General features: G+C 37.7%; 1 protein-coding gene across 4 annotated transcripts in view; it reads right to left on the minus strand.

The window, feature by feature from the left end:
* The window catches only part of LOC143154784 (matrix metalloproteinase-14-like), a 57,424-nt gene that overhangs the window by 6,710 nt on the left and 32,476 nt on the right, over positions 1-18,238 (minus strand). For all 4 annotated transcript variants that reach the window (XM_076326769.1, XM_076326751.1, XM_076326778.1 and 1 more), the window contains exons 2-8: positions 14,956-15,079; positions 6,058-6,162; positions 2,209-2,360; positions 1,708-2,010; positions 1,296-1,458; positions 1,039-1,175; positions 263-583 (exon numbers count right to left, since the gene is read on the minus strand). In XM_076326769.1, the coding sequence (XP_076182884.1) occupies positions 263-583; positions 1,039-1,175; positions 1,296-1,458; positions 1,708-2,010; positions 2,209-2,360; positions 6,058-6,162; positions 14,956-15,079 (1,305 nt within the window). The remainder of the gene's footprint in view (positions 1-262; positions 584-1,038; positions 1,176-1,295; positions 1,459-1,707; positions 2,011-2,208; positions 2,361-6,057; positions 6,163-14,955; positions 15,080-18,238) is intronic.

Raw genomic sequence — 18,238 nt, forward strand, 5'->3', positions numbered from 1 at the left:
GTCTAACATCCCGTATACAACATCAAAGGTCTGTTTATCTGAAATATTATCGTTACGGTAGATTTTGAGATGTATAAAATTATTAAATCAATCATAGATTCGTACAGAAGAGATATACAAATATTGGTAATGATTTCAGCCCATAACGTACCCTGCCAAGAAGTGGACAGAGAAGAACAAGACTAGTAATCTCTGTAAATACTGAGAGTGAATCGTCGAACGTGGACTCGTCAACGTTTTATTGGTAAGATAAAACACTTACGGAGAACGTCCTGTCGTTGAATCGATAATAAGCATCGCCCTTGAAGAAGTACGTGTAACCACGGTAAACGATCGAGGCATCGAGATTATCCGGGATGCCTTCCCAGTTCGAGGTCAACTTAGGATACGTGTTCTTCACCGGTGGTTTCTGCGCAGGATCGAACCTCCAGAATTTGGTGCCCTTGTAGAAGTAGATCTTGCCGTTTCCTGTCCACACGGTCACGGTGTCGATATTGTCCGGAATTCCTGTGAAACCTTCGCTGATTTCCTTCGGATAATCCCCGTCCATCCTCTTGCCCACGTATCTCCAATATTTCGAACCCTACGACGAAGAAATGAATTACTTTTCTCTACAGAAAAATACTCGTTCGCACGTAAATGGAAATAAAATCAATGGACCGTCAACGAAACATTTGTAACTTATGGAATACAATAAACCGTATCGGTAAATATCCACGAGCAATCTGCTGTAAGCGTGTTGCGATTACAATGTTGATCAAAGATTAAGTTGGAAAAGTATCATCGTTAATCGAGTAATGCGAACTAATTCTGGGACTGATCCTCGAAGCGTTGAGAAAGCAATTGCAAGCGTAATCGTTGTTATTGTAGACTGTTTCATAATTTATATTTTTAATTTATATTTGCGCTATGAATGGCACAACTGTTTCTGTATAGATCACAGTTTCGTTCGTTGCATTTGTACATGGTACTTTTCATAGCTCGAGAAATGAAGTTAACGAGAACGAGTCGAGAAATTGTACTGTATAAGATTCGTACCTTGAAGAAGTAAGTCTTTCCATTTTTGTAGGTAAAGGCAGCGTCTATGTTTCCTGGCAGACCTTTCCACGAGTGCGAGATGAGTTTCGGATAGCCGATCGCTACACCGTCCGCAGTCAATCTCCAGTAACGATCACCTAAAGACGAATTAAGTACTTAGAAGGTAAAACTTGACTATTGTTCTTCACGATCATATATCTCCGAACGTTTCGATCCATTTCTTACGTTTCTTCGCAGAAATTGCTACAAATACGCACCTTTGAAGACATACATATGCCCCTCCGCGGAATTGAACATTGTGTCGACCTTCGGATCCGTGCAGAGTTCCGAGTCCTCTTCGCTGGGCAGTGAAGTAGTTGTTCCGAATTTCGGTCCAGGTGGAATTCCACCAGTGTTTACCGACTTCTTTCCGTACAAAGCCTGCGCCCAAATCACAAAAATGACCTATTCCATCGAGACTTTTTGCATTTTAAAAGTAACTGCTCTTTTCTTAATTATCTCTTTGAATGTCTTCCCGTGAGTAATTATCTTTCTCCTAGCGACGAAGTGTACCACTTTTAGTATATCTTACTTTTAAAATTTAAGTTACTAGAATCCTGCCATTCACAAGGAGAATGTTGATACAAGAGGGATTTAAAGACAGGCTAGAATACTTTTCTCGGAATTCACCTGAATACCCTGAACATCGTCGTCGTCCAACCGGAAGTAGGAATTGTAGCCGCGATAGAAGGGCGCCATTAGGGCCCTCTTGACGTCGCTATGGCTCAAACCGAGGGAATGGCCAAACTCGTGTGCAGCGACCTGGAAGAGATTGGTACCGCTGGTGCTGTCGATGGTCCATTGTTCGTCATCGTCGAAATGGGCATCGCCACCGTAAACGGGGAAGTAAGCGTGAGCCAGGGTGCCTCCAGGTCCATCGAAGGGATCACCGTCACCGTGTTCTCCTTTCTCGAACTTGATCTCGATGTGAACCTAAACATAGTATCGCGTTCGGTTCTAAAATTTTCCACGACACGCTGACAATCGACTGAAATTGTATTTGTTTCTAGGGAATCGAGCACTGCGTCGTCTCTGAAAGACGCGACATCACAAAAGAGTCACTTTGAAAGGATTCTCTGTCACCATTCCTGACAATTTCCAAGAAAACAGCTTCATTGTTGTTCGACTCACCTGGCCCGATTTCTTTTGTACGAAGACGAGGTCGGTGTAGTCGGACCACACTTTGAACGCTTTGCTCAGCTCGCTGTCGACTTTGTGTTGGGGCAAATTTTGCGGATACTTCCTAATCTTGTACGTAAGTTTCTTCACGCGCCATCTGGATCCTGCGCAAAACCGATGACGATGCATGAGAAACGGAATGGAATGTTTACGACGCGAGGCGTAAAGAGAAAAAAAAGAAGAAGAAGAAGAAGAAGAAGAAAAATTTGTAACGACGCCTTTTCGAGCGGATCGTCGGGCATGTTTAACGCCGCCAACCTTCGGTGCACGGTATTTTTCATAATTTTTATGGAAAACATCTTCACCGCTCCGCGAACCACCATTTATGTAACAAATGCTCCCGAGTAGCGAGCGGCAATTATTGTTCGAGACGTCTTGTTCGTTCGTTGTGCAACGATTTATTTTTAAACTCGGTGGATCGCGGAGGTTGGAATTTTTGCTGGTCCCGCTTCTGTTGATTAGATCAATTGTTCAATACGGTCGTTCCTACGAATCTGTGATAAATTACTCGATTGGTTTCGAAAGAAATCTAATTTACCATCGTAGAAGTTGACGAGTTGACCTGTTCTGAAAGAAAGAAGTAGATCACGCGTGGACAAAGATTCTTTTTAGACGCAAAGGTGTTGTGTATTTAGAAAATCATCTACGCGGATGGTGAATCCGAAATGATCATCTCGTCATCGCAATGCGAATCTATTATCTGTCGCGCGAACGATCCAGCGGCAAGGTTTCAGTGGCCAAGGCCGAGTGTCGATAGCGTCGGTGTTATTAAAATTGAAAAGTGCGCACGGGCGTCGAAGCTTAGATCCTTTTCCACCCTGTTTGCTCGCCGAAACACTCAAAGAGACATTTAACGACCAACAAACCGTGTTGGTCTATCAGCTTCGCTCGAAAAACGACTCTGTCCGAGGTCGTTCCATTTCGATCGCTCCACGAGCGCTCTAGTACAGTGATTCCCAATTTGGGTGATCCTCGAAAGTACTACGGTCATGTTTGCAGACTCTAGAGAATCATTTTTAATATTTTGTTCAACCTGAGAAAATTTCTGGACCCTGAACTACCCCCAAGTATTTTCAGATTACATTGGGTGATCATCTTTGCAGACGTTAGAGAATCATTTTCAATATTTCGTTCAACCTGAGAAAACTTCTGGACCCTGAACTACCCCCAAGTATTTTCAGATTATATTAGGTGATCCTCGAAAGTACTACAGTCATGTTTGCAGACGCTAGAGAATCACTTTTACTATTTTGTTCAACCTGAGAAAACTTCTGGACCCTGAGCTACCCCCAAGTATTTTCAGATTATAATTTACTTTACTTTCTTTACTTACAATCGTTTGACCAACCTTTAAATTGATCTATTATGTTATTAACCAACACCTTCACGTCGGATGACCTGAATCATAGATGAGAATATTTTTCTGCAAGTACTATAAATGAATCTAATTCAATTTATACAAATTTCCTCTCCAGAGGAGTTACAATTTATTTTAAATGGAATAACATATTTTACATGTAACATTTTTCTCTAGATACCATAAATCTACCTAATTTGACCAAATAACACTTTCGCTCAAAGGAAGTTAAAATTCCTCACAAATGGAATATACAAGGTGTCCCAATTATCGCCGGTCGATTTGAATATCGCGCTATTTTTAACACGTCAAACCGATTAATCTGAAACTTGACACATGTCATCTAGACGGATGGGAAATTAATCGTGGAAAAGTACACGGTGAAAGAAACCGTACAAATGATTCAGGCGTATCACGAAGAATCGCGATCTTTAACGATTCTGGGAAAACAGTAACTCGACCGGTGATGATTGGGACTGCCCTCTATTTTTCTCTATAGATGTTATAAATCTACCCAATGTAATTGAATAAAATGTTTGCAGGTGGAAGATTCAAGTTTGGGAACCGCTGCATCTAGTGGGTCACAGTTAGCCCCCCATATTATGCGGATAGAATTCCGGTAGGATGCACGCATCGGTGATCTCGTCGCCGCGGGTTCGTTCGCTGAAAAGCAGGAATGTTCACGCGAGGTTCAAAGTCACGGTTAGATCGATCGAACCCTCGCGATCCGATCGAGATCGATTCGCTGGTTCAGGGTGCGAGCACGATGTGTCAAGCATCGATGATTTCTTTCCTTCCGAGAAATGCGCGTGATTAATTAACGCGAATTCGCTATTACGGTAAAACAACGGCTGACGAGAACTTCTATGATCGTAGGTAATTAAGTGACGTGACTCGCGGTCAAAGAGTAATTAGCTAGACTCCGAAGGTATATAATTAAGAAAGAATCGTTTCGATCGTAGCACTACGAATCATTCTCGTTGCATTGTCCTTAGAGATTTGTAAAAATTAAACACGGATTTGCACCGAGATGGATTTTATTCCGAATCAGTGGTTCTCAAACTTTATCGTCTCAAGAGTCATTTACAACGTTAAAAATTTACATGGAACGTTCGTTACGTTTTGATCTTCTGAAATATTGTTCTAGAATATTAGAATGTTATCGTAGATCTAGCGTGCTCGTCAATTTACGAGTTTCAGATCGGTGGATGTAAGCTTAATTAATTAAGAGTACTTATGAACTTATGAGTACTTATTCTTCGAGATATTGTACTTTTGGTACGGGTTTGAAAACGTTTGATGGTGATCTTTGTAGGGCGATTGGAAATGTATGTAGAACAATTTCGATGCTTAGAAAATGCATTCAGAGTATCCGACAAATAGCTGCGATACAGATACGCATGACCTGTTTAGGGTGACTGACTTCCCATTGACGACAAATGAGGCAGGAAGTTAAAAGTAACACCTGACTGTTAAACATTTTTCACTCCGTGGAAACGTTCAGTTGCGAAATTTATGTATTCCTTTTTCAAGATCTCGATAGATTAATTCTACCTCGAATCAGTCTACGATTACATTTTTAACGAAGAAAATTTTAACTCTGTACATGGAAACTTGATTCACTTTTGTCTTCCTCGTTAAAAACAAAACGTCCGTGTTTTTCATTGATTTATTTAGAATAATTTCTCGACAGTAGTTTCCATGACCTCTTCGTGCATTTTTAACATCTACGGTCAGAGATAAACAGTGACTAATTATTCATCGTTACGTTAATCGAGTTATTGCTGTGAATCATTTTAATAATTATTTCCGACGTGCAGACACGTCGTTCGAGAATGTGATCCCAGGGAACTGTTGATTCTTACGTAATTTCGATAGCTATTATTATCGAATAAAATATTAATGTAAATATGTTTCGATGAGATATCGGATACGAAACGATCGCGAGTAGTTTTCGTGTCCAGCGTCTGCGAGTTGTATCGATCGCGGCCGATTAGATAATCGAATAAATCGGTCGAATGTTATGTCACAGGCTGGATTTGATTCAACGATTTCGCGAAACTTGTGTAAAATTTGTTTTAACACCGTCGAGTCGAACGAAACGACGAAACGTCGTTAATAATCGTTGCGTCAGACGACGATTGAATATGTAATTTTCCTTGCGAGTGCATTTTAACGAAAGTCGAAGAACCACAGTCTGCATAATAATTGAATACAGTAAAACGAATCAAATTTTCATATCATGTAGATTAAAATTTTCAACTACTATTCTGCGATCGAAAATTTTTCGATACTCAAAATATTAAATACACTTCAGGGACTGAAGAGTAGTTTCATACGCAATGTTTCTTTTGCTCCGAATGTTTGATTCGTTCTACCAGATTTTCCGCAAAAGGTCACTTAAATGTTCAAAACAACGTATTAAGAGGGTTAGTAATGTTTACCTTGAAGAGCGTAACGCTTCGATCTTTCAAATCCAGGGCCAACTTTGTCTTTAACGCCGCACCTCGGCAATGCCATTAGCTTGAAGGTCTCCTCGTCAAAGTCACCTAGAAATGGAACAGTTTTCTTTACAAGCAGCTATCCAAATTTTCGGTCGATTATTTTTTAATATACGCGTTTGTATCAAGAATCGTATCTACTCTCGATTAATCCAACAGTGTGTCTACTCGTATTCGTACTCTCGATTAATTCAACAGTGTGTTTCCTACTCGTTAAATTGTATATTTTATTCATATGGATCACTGTGAAAAAATTCAATTCGTCTTAAAATGCAAGTAAACGCACCACAGAACATCTCTTAAGATTTTGGTAAAACCAAACCCATTTTTCTGATCTCAGAACATTCTACGTCTACTGTAGAAATTTCACGGAAAAGTTTCCATATTTTAACAAGTATTGTTATTACGTTTAGTATCTACAACGAATTTTAGAACGTACATACGTCTATCGAGATTGTTTTACACGCTCGGACGGTTCGATGTCCTTTTTCGAAACATTCTGGAAACTTCAAAATTCAATTTGAAAATTGTCCAAGTATCGTGCAATTTTCGATGCAATTTTCGATGCAATTTTCGGTGCAGTACCAACGTTCGTATCGTTCGATTTCGCGTTATCACAAGTTCAGATCGCAGGATCCGCGGGTATCGATCGCCCACGACCATGCACGCTCTGTTCTCCATTCCCGATCGGCTGTGCACGTGTGCGTTTCCTGTATCGCGGTGCATATGCATCAACGTAACGTGCACGCGTGTATGCATAATATGCGGAGCACGCGAAAACCTTAAGCCATTGGCACACTCGCGAGCCAACACGATCCAGCTGAACCGAACGCGACGAGTCTCGATCGAACCGAATACAACCGGATCGTTCACGGATGGTTAAATCGTTACATTTTTATTACACGGAATTGGTATATTTTTTTATTCAACCCGAGATTATTCGTTAATGTATTTTAACGGAACGTATTCTTATTCTTTACTCTTTTGATAAGGAGAAGAATATAAGAGTGACACTAAAGAGCGAGAAAAATTGACAAAATTTTCTTCGTACAAGAATAATTAAATTTTCTCAGCTTCTGTTTTGTATTCGATAGAAGATTGTTCTATGAAACATTTTTGCGCAATAGATTCTTATTCTCTATCCTCTTGGTAAAGAACAATAATAGCGCAATACTGGGGAACAAGAAAATGAATAGCCCTCTACGAAAAAATTGATAAAATTTTCTTTACAAAAAATTAAATCATGGCTCTTCTTAACTTATTTCAAATTTCTTCTCTATTCGCTGAAAGATACTATTTGTCTACCATCTGTTCAAAAATACACCAATGATAAAAATTATATATTTCTCACTAGGAAAATCTACTATTTTCTTTAATGGAAAATATACTACTGCGAGTTTTAAAGTTCATTTCCAAAGATGTCTCCAAAATGGCGGGTCGAAGACAGGTGAAGATATTTCGAATTGAGTATAAGTACCTAAAATGTAGGTATTTAAAGCGTGGGTATTAAACAGCTGGAATAGAGTTTATTAAATGCAAATCTACGACGATTGTTGAAAATTGTTTACTCGATAGGAAAACGGTCGGTCTCTGTTCGTCGGAGTGTGCGGTCAGCTTTAGCTCGTCGCGTCACGTGAGAACGAGCCTGTGCTGTGTTCGCAACGGTCACGCGACTGGAAGTTGTACGCTTATTAATGTCGGTTTGCGTGAAAATTGTGGCGTTCGAGGAACGATCGTAAGATCGATTTGAATACGCTCGAAACGATCGAGTCTCACCTTTCCGTAGCTTCTTGCTACCGTTAAAATTAGAACACCATTTCTGGTGTTCTGTTTCAATAGACGCGGTGGATACGATTGCGTGAAACGAAATGCTCCAGATTTAAAAAAAGAAAGAAAAATGATTTTCGATAGAATTACAAAGCTTCTGGAAGTAGAAACTGTCCAACTGAGTATCATTTTTCAAAGTGGAAAAATTTTTTTTGTATTTACAAGGAAGTTTAGAATTCGGTCAATCTTTTTATCAGCATTGTGTATCTATCATCAATAGGAAGCTTCTGTATAGTAATTACAATGTATATTGTCGGAGAAGAAGGTCACTTGGATGTTTTCCACGTAGTTTTCTTGCGTATAGCTTTTTCACGATTTTCTTGTTCCGTGTTTATATACATGGACGGTCAATTTTTTCTATTACGGATTCAATCCCAAAATATTTGCATGTTTCATTGTTGTACGCGTCTTTGGTGTATCGAGTACATTTTTGAGTGTATCTCTTGGCCATCGTGTTCCAAAATTCAATCTCGTATGTCCAGATCGGTTTAACGATTGTTTTACTTCACGAAGGTATGGAAAATAGGTTCCAAAGTAATTGTACGATTCACTTTTATAATACTTTGGTCCAGATCGATGTAACAATTGTTTTACTTCACGAAGAATCGAAGGTATAGAAAATACCTTCCAAAGTAATTGTACAATTCATTTTTATAATACTTTTGGTACGAAATACTTCGTCCAGGTGTTTTAGTTTCTCATAACAAAAATACGTTCCAAAGTAATTGTACGATTCACTTTTATAATACTTTTGGTACGAAATACTTTATCGAGGTGTTTTAATTTCTCATAGCAAAAATACGTTCCAAAGTAATATACAATTCACTTTTATAATACTTTTGGCACGAAATACTTCATCAAAGTGTTTTAGTTTCTCATAGCAAAAATATGTTCAAAAGTAATTATACAATTCACTGTTATAATACTTTGGTCCAGATAAGTTTAACGCTCGTTTTACTTCACGAAGAATCAAAGGTATAGAAAATACCTTCCAAAGTAATTGTACGATTCACTTCTATAAAACTTTTATTACGAAATACTTTATCGAGGTGTTCCAATTTCTCGTAGCAAAAAATCTTCGAATAAAATTCAATTCCGAGCAATCGGTTACCGAGAGAAATCACTGTTGCAATTTTCGAATCGAGTATCGATCGACTAGTTTCGTGCGGCGTGTTCACGTTTGCGCAAACACGACGAAACTATTTACTTCGCGACACTACTTTCTTTCTCTCGCAAGAAGCTCGAAAACAATCCTCGAAGATTTCGTCCCGATTCGCTCGCTGGAACGATTTCCTACGCTTACGAAATATTTTCATAACCGCTTCGTTCCATATCAAGCATCACTGTTACGTGTTGTCTCGTGTTTCCACGGATCGTTTTTCTTCTTTTTTTTTTTTTTTTTTTTTTTTAAGTATCTCTGTTACGGAGCTTGCTACTGGACAGCACAGGATGCGTGCCGGTGGAGCACGTGGCCGCAGATTACTGTCAATAAACGCGTTTCATCTCGAATAATACCGCGACACACGGCGGTGTACAATTTTATAGTTAGATAATTCTTCCGTTCACCTTCGCTTTTTATTGGCGACCATCGAATCGCCACTTCCGACTGTTGGACGCTCAGCTGGCTCCAAAGCGCGTGGTGCTCGCTCGTTTTGCAACTTTACAGTCCAGAAGCACCAGGTAACTAGGGATACCGATTTTTTGTTGAAAAAATTGATTTTTCGAATCAGTGCAATTTTTAGGAAATTGATTCGCGGAAAAATCGACTACAGAACTTGATCTACTTGTGTGAAAAAATCGATCTTTTGACAAATAGTTTCAAGATAGGCATCTGTAGCTTGTATTATTTATTCGATCAGATTTTCTTAGAAAGAAAGAAAATTGTGTTTTTCAATCGGTCTGATTTTCCGTTGAGAAAATTAATTCATGAGAAAATTGGTCAACACCGATACTAAAGATCGATATTTTGAAAAATCGATTCAAGATCGGAATCTCTATCCCGTATTATTTATTCGACCAGATTTTTTTAGAAAGAAAGAAAATTGTGTTTTTTAATCGGTATGATTTTCCGCTGAGAAAATTAATTCGCGAGAAAATTGGTCAACACCGATATCAAAGATCGATATTTTGAAAAATAAATTCAAGATAGGCATCTGTAGCTTGTATTATTTATTTAACCAGATTTTCTTAGAAAGAAAGAAAATTCTGTTTTTCAATCGGTCTGATTTTCCGCTGAGAAAATTAATTCGCGAGAAAATTGGTCAACACCGATACCAAAGATCGATTTTTTGAAAAATCGATTCAAGATTAGCATCTATAGCTTGTATTATTTATTCGATCAGATTTTCTTAGAAAGAAAGAAAATTCTGTTTTTCAATCGGTCTGATTTTCCGCTGAGAAAATTAATTAGTGAGAAAATTGGTCAACACCGATACAAAAGATCAATCTTTTGAAAAATCAATTTTTATAAAGAAAGAAAATTGTTTGTTCAATCGGTCAGATTTTCCTCCGAGAAAATTAATCCGCGAGAAGATTGATCAACACCGATACAAAAGATCGATCTTTCGAAAAATCGATTCAACCTGTCACGAATTACCTAACACCGATATGCGACGGATGTGAAGATTTTTTTTTTTTTAAACATTCCACTCCTTTCGTCACGAGCGGACGATTTTGAAATCTTGGAAATCCACGAGTTTTCTTTCCTCTTTGGAAATAGGAGTGCTCTTAAGAACGAAACCGAGTTCCTTTTATCTTTCTGTAATTTGTTCTCGCTACCGATTCTGATTCACGCGAGATTCTTTCACGAATATCGGATGAAGCAACAACGTCACCGAACCGAACGAAATCCTTTCTCTGTACAAGCGCGACGTAACTTCTCGCCCCGATTTCGAGACAATCGACGAATTCGTTGTTCCCTTGCGTCATGTGGATCGCTCGTTCTGTCACGAGATTTCATTTACTAACAAAAACCGAGAACCAATCTTCCGTTAACCAATAACGTCCAAAGAAATAATTTTATCAACCTCAATCGGGATAATTGTCGCCATATTTGCACGAGATCCTCGACACTCGTATCGAAATTATTAACGAGCGAGATATGTATTTCTCGCGATTTATTCCGTGTGTTTTTAAACGAATTTATTTGTTGATATTGCATTTCGTTAAAAATTGCCGTTCGAACGAATATCGAATCATTTCGATAAAATGATTTCGCTCGGTTCGATGGTAACCGTATTTCAAGAACGATTACTAGATTTTGAAATTGAAACATCGAACGTTAGATTCGGAATTTGAATCGTAGTCCGTTCCCGCCAATTCGATATAGAAATTTTCCAATTTTTCGGTAATTAATTCCAGTCGATAAAATTAACGGTCAAGTATTCTAAACACTTGTCGATCTCGGAGAATTCGAATAAATTTCGACCACTGTGTGAATCATCTCGTGAAATTCGCGAGTTTCTGATTCGATTTAGAAGTTCAACCGGAAGAACGTGTCCTAGCGGCAAGGTTGCCGCGTGAGTCACTTTATAAGCGCCACTGATGAATCTGTTGCATTTCACCGAACTCGTGAGTCATCGGCGGGCATCATCGTCGAGAAATCAAAAGGGACTGCGTTCCGTTATGTTTCGTTGTAAAATATTCCTCTTCTCCATAGGGGTGTTCTATCTACTTCGCCGTTATTTTTTATATTTCGATAATTCGTCCGTTTCCGGTGGAAAAATTTCATTCTTTCGAATTATCGTTTTTATCCATGTTTCCGTTGCACGTGTACAATACGATAAGTCCCAAATATCGAATTTCGTTCATCGAAATTTTCCATTCCGATGAATTTAGAATTTCGTTTAAATAAAATTCCAAGGTAGAGAGAATCGATTTTAAAAAACACATACTTTTGAATTTCTCGATATATGGAAAAATATTACAATTTATGCAATCGATTCCTAGATTTTTTTTCGCGTTCGTTAAATTTCCATATTCGATTATGCGAACGATTTGACTCGACTCGACGTAATCGAAAAATAAATAAATTTACGTAAATTTCTGTTTAAAAAAACACCTACGTTTCCTCTTTCCCGATAAAAAATTCGTTATCAATTCGCTGTCGTTTTCTTCGAATTCGTTGTTGCAAATCGTTTCTTCTGTCATAAATTTACGAAAATTTATATTTAAAAAAAAGAACCGGACCTACGTTTTTCTTTCCCCGATAAATAATTCGTTACCAATTCGCTGTCGTTTTCTTCGAATTCGTTGTTGCAAATCGTTTCTTCTGTCATAAATTTACGAAAATTTATATTTAAAAAAAAAGAACCGGACCTACGTTTCCCTTTCCCTGATAAATAATTCGTTACCAATTCGTCGTCGTTTTCTTCGAATTCGTTATTGCAAAACGTTTCTTCTGTCATAAATTTACGAAAATTTATATTTAAAAAAAAAGAACCGGACCTACGTTTTCCTTTCCCCGATAAATAATTCGTTACCAATTCGCTGTCGTTTTCTTCGAATTCGTTATTGCAAAACGTTTCTTCTGTCATAAATTTACGAAAATTTCTATTTAAAAAAAAAGAACCGGACCTACGTTTCCCTTTCCCTGATAAATAATTCGTTACCAATTCGTCGTCGTTTTCTTCGAATTCGTTGTTGCAAAACGTTTCTTCTATCAGTGACTATAAGTTGCTGGTGTCCGCCGATAAGGTTTTATCAGCATCGGTATCGTTTCCTCGATTTTTACGCGAGTTGGATTCCCCCGCCAGGAAACCATAATTTGTTTCTTTGTCCGTTCGCGTCTTATTTACCGAGCGAAACGATGTGTCAAGGATCTTGGGGGCCTTGGCAGTGATCGTTCCGTTTTGTTTAATAGTCTCTCACGCCGCTAAACAATTCACGGTGAACGTCGTCGTCGACACTCTCGACCTCATCGTCTGTTTGACGTTTGTTCGTCGATTTTAAACAATTTTTTTCGTCATCGATTCCTTCCATCGACCGTCGCGAAATTGCACGTGTTTTCATGCCGCAGCGAGACACGGTCCGGTCCTTCAAGGTCTAGAATCTTTTAAAATGCACTCTTTATTCAGAGCCGGTCGAACAAGTATCGGGGGAGTTGCAAGCGTACACGTTTCTGTACGCGTATCTTTGTAACCTGTTTCGTGGATTCGGGGGATTCGCAAAAACGACAGTATTGCGCGAAATTTAACGATAAGAAGCGAATGTATCGGGTGTATAATTTTAGAATATTAGGGATTTTAGCGAAAAGTAACCGGAACCTAACCTAAGTATTTCACATTTCGATTGTATGGAATATAAAATAAAGAATCGAGTGGACGAATAGAAGTAAAGATAAATACAGATTTACTCGTGTGTTAAGTATATATATAACCTAACCTAAATATTTCACACTTCGATCGTGTAGAGTACGAAATAAAGAATCGAGTGGATTAATAGAAGAAAAGATAAATACAGATTTACTCGTGTGTTAAGTATATATATATTTTACAGTACTAGGGATTTTAGCGAAAAATAACCAGAACCTAACCTAAGTATTTCACACTTCGATCGTGTACAATACGAAAAAAAAATCGAGCGAACGAATATAAGTAAAGATAAATATAGATTTACTCGATACAAAGAAGAGATGCTTTTATTAACCTAACCTCGAAAGTAATATTTCTCAATCAACTTTGAACGAGTTTCTTTGTATCTTAATTACAGTATTAAACATTTTTACACTATATCAAGTACCGTTTGATATTAAACGTAGATTTTTGCGACAAATCGTCTATAAATCCGGTCAAGTTCTCTACATACACGTCTATAGTTATCGAATGGCGTTTCATCTCTTGACGTAATCCCCCAGAAGAAAGTTGCGCTTTTAAATTTTCTCCTCGCGTTACGATAAACGTTCCAGCGAGCGATACTTCGGTTTTCGACACGCGTAACTCGTTTCGTTCGTCATTTTTCGTGATTTATCATTCTTTCCACGGTTCCAATTGTCATGCGGTTGTCATCAGAATTTTCTCCCGATTCTGGCCGTGGTGGAATAATAAAATCATTCTCGAGAACTAGTATGACGTACGAGTCTCTTGACGTATAGGAAACGACTTTTGGAATCGGACTCTGATACCATGCTCGATACGTGCCGATACGACTCACAACCGTGCAATTACTTCGATCCGGCAAATTTCATATTGTCACCGAGTCTCGGTGAGTCAGAGGAGTCCGACTGAATGAATGCATCCACACTGGAGCATGATTCACGAACAAGCACCCACGAGGAACTATTAAACTCAATTACGGTTAAATATAATACGGGGAGGCGATCGCAAGGACGTAAATAAAAGTTAATTGATAATGGAGACCCGAGTTCCGGAACATGTGTCCGTCGTTTGAGAATTTTGCACGAAATGTGTGACAAAATGGTCGTCGAGCGTACAAAAGACATCCTCCGGAGAAAATTCGAGTAAGAATAAATTAGAAACAAATAGATTCTATAGAAAATAGAAATAAATTCTGTACCGATGAATTTTTTCTTTTTCCGTACGAAACTTTCTATTTCATATCGTTCGTTTTATTTATTTTACTTCTTCTTTGCATTATAAAATATTGACATTCCGCGGAGAAAATTCGATTAAGAATAAATTAGAAACAAATAGATTCTATAGAAAATAAAAATAAATTCTGTACCGATGGATACACTATTTTTCTATACAAAAACTTTCTATTTCATACCGTTCGTCTTATTTATTTTACTTCTTCTTTGCATTATAAAATATTGACATTCCCCGGAGAAAATTCAATTAAGAATAAATTAGAAACAAATAGATTCTATAGAAAATAAAAATAAATTCTCTACCGATGAATACATTTTATTTTCTTTGCATTGTAAAATATTGCAAAATTAGAAATACTTTCTGTTCTTTCACTTACGAAAATTGATCGTTCCACTCTTGGTGCACGAATGGCGACTTTATTTATAAAAGATCGATAATCGTGTACGAATTCGTATTGCATTCTTACCTGTTATGTTCAACCCAGCGAAGGATTGGAACTCGGCGATCGCTTTGGATAGAGTGTCTTGCGATATAATACCACCACTTGTTGGATTTATAGGCTGCAGGTAACCGAATTGAGACAGGTAGTTCTGTAACAAGAAAATTATTTTCAACGTTATTATTATAACACACCAGTGTCTTCGTTCGATAAAATTCACTATACATCTATGTCCCTATGAAATATAAGAAATAGGTTCAAGTATGCCCTGCTTGAGTTACATGATTGTTTTCAGTGCAAATGGTATCGTACTTGAAAATCGTCCAAATAAGTATATAATTATCCAATTGTCCCTTTTCGTTTAATTTTCGCGAGAAAAATTTCAGCAACGCGTTGCAAATATTTTCACGAGTCCCAAAACCAAAAATACACAAATTCATTTTCTATCGAGTTCGTGATCTTCAAACGTCAGCTGAGTTCTTGCAAAGTAACCGATGGCGGCGCTAGTGTCGTATTTCACGTTTCACTGATACCAATGGGAATCCCCTAATTTACGACGATAGCCACGATCGTGTAACGAATGAAATTCGGAAATTTCGTATTTGTTCGCTCATTCCCATTCTCTTCATTTTGCAGCCATGGTTTCCACCATCTGCCACCGAATTAAAATTAAACCATTTCATTTATAATCACACCGGGGTAAATCCCAAATAATTCGACACCTTTGCATCGATTCTTCCGCGACGAACTAACCTCGAAGAAATTTCTCAAAGTACACTCAATTTCAAAAGTAACATTTTCACTTGTACATTTCCTATATTTTCACAAGTTTTAGTAACTTTCCAAAGGGTTGATATATTTTTCTTTCGTCACGCTGCCCAATTAACGATCCCATCGCGAGAATAATCGCACTCGGCGAGTCTGGAGGATTCAAGGTCGAATTAGACTCTCCGATCGTAACGAACGTAATACGCACCGACTTCGTGGATCGTTATTATGTTTAATACGGGCGACATTATCGTTCAGGGTACGGATTATCTTTTTAAAAATGACTCATCTTCGCGTCGTCTGGACGCTTGAAAAGTTACAAAAGCGTCGCGGTGCGTTCGAACGTCCCACTTTCTGCATCCGTGGTCGATAAGTGTCCGCATAGAATCGTTTTCTCGATCGTCGTGAAAATCTCTCGATCGATCACGAATTCCGTTGCTTCGACGACACGCGGGCGAGGGGGGGTGAGGTTAGAGATATCGCGGATCATCGAACCGCCGTATTTCGCTCGTTCGTGAACTGTAAATGGACGAGACGATGATGAGCGAGGGGATTGACCCGACTCGATGACGGTATCGTGGTATGATACTGTTATTTAACCGCATCGAGTAAAGGCAATTAATATTCCGGCGAATACGACGCGTCGCGCGGTACGTGTTTCCGTTTCCTTGTCTAGCGTGTTTGATGTTGAAACACACGGAAGTGAACGCGGTCGAAGAAATTCACCGATCGTTTTTCTAACGATAAACGAAACATCGAGTGTAGGGGAGGATAATTAAGATCGGTGGATGAATTTTCTACGAACACGCATGGTGTTCACGGACAATTTCGCGGCGATTTTATCTCGATACGGGGAATTATCTATTATGGAAACGATGTTACGGGAAAAGTGTTTAAAATCGGATAACGTGATATTGTTTTCGTGAGTACGATGGTGAGATTTTGTTGGAGTTTAATTTTTTAGAAATTTTGTTGGAGTTACATTTTTTAGAAATTCTGTTGGAGTTACATTTTTTAGAAATTTTATTAGAGTTAAATTTGTTAGAGTTAAATTTGATAGAAATTTTGTTAGAGTTAAATTTTTTAGAAATTTTATTAGAGTTACATTTTTTAGAAATTTTGTTAGAAAAAATTGTTTAGAAATTGTTTTAGACTTAAATTTTTTAGAAATTTTTCTAGAAAAAATTCTTTAGAAATAATTAAAAAAAAAATGGAATACTATATTTTTTTACATATCTATCGTCGAATTGAATTTGTTTCAATCGCCGCACCGCGTACAATGTAAATGTATTTTGTTTAAAAGAATTCGTTCGATTTGAAAATCTCGAGTCAGGAATAAATTGTAAAGTTTCAAAGAGTCAGATTCTCGTAGATTTTTTAAAATTAATTATCGACTAAAAATCTACAGTGAACTTTTGAAGACAACGAGTAGTACGACACTTTCCAGACTGTTTTTTCTTCTCGTGCAACGATTATCCGGTAATGGGCAAAAACTGTGGCGGTGGAAAAAGATAATTGTAGATTACCAAGAGGATTAACAAAAAATGACTGCTTTGTGAGGCCGCGATCGTTGAGAGCCCACTTCGTTGACGCATAATTTAAATACACGCAAAACAAGTGACAGCTACGCGATCCAGTGATGTCGCTTGTTCTGAGAATAGATAATAATAAATGAAAAAAGGTGGTACATAACATCTTTAATAACTTCTAAACGATAATAAATAGCATAATCTTTCAAGCTGATAGTTTTAGAACATAAGTAGATCAGTGTATTTAAAAGTATGGGGTACGATGTAAAAATGCTTTGTTTCAAACTATTTAACATTGTCTACTGATATTTTTTCTACATAAAATGATTTCAAAAATATGTCTCATCTTCCTTACATGGGACACCTCGTGTATTTTAACACTGGAACTACCAAAAGGGTCAATTTTACTTGTTTCCAACCTTTTTTGTTTTTCAATTCCGGCTTAGCGTCGCATCAACTGCTATGGTTACCAACGACATTGTTCTATTATTTATTTCTTACATTTTGTCTATTATTTTTGCGTCTTTGTCGTATCCAAATAAATTGTGTATCTTGTTGTAGTCCAGATTGTCCTTAAGTTGAGGTTTTACAAGTTGCACCTTGTGTTTCGAATTTCTTCTTAAAGTCACTCGATTATTAACGACCTCTTTGTCTACAATATTCATGGGCAATTATCAAAATAGATAACCAATGTTACTCGTCAATTAATTTGTCCTTTTCCTGTTTAACTTCGAAGATACGTATCTGGTTTGGTAAATACAAATAGTAGGTTGTTCAATAAGTTTTGTCGTTCGATAAAACTTATTGAACACTACAGTACTAGTTTGCTCCTTCGATAAAATTTATTGAACAATATAGTACTAGTTTGCTCTTTCGATAGAACTTAAGTACTAGGTTCAGAAGTAACCTAGTACCATTCAATAAGTTTTATCAAACGACAAAACTTATTGAACACCTTAGTACCAATACGTTCACCATCGACAATTCTAGTATTAGTGTCTTTCTTCCATTGT

This window comes from Ptiloglossa arizonensis, chromosome 1 (genome assembly GCF_051014685.1).
Source record: "Ptiloglossa arizonensis isolate GNS036 chromosome 1, iyPtiAriz1_principal, whole genome shotgun sequence".
NCBI classification, from domain to species: domain Eukaryota; kingdom Metazoa; phylum Arthropoda; class Insecta; order Hymenoptera; family Colletidae; genus Ptiloglossa; species Ptiloglossa arizonensis.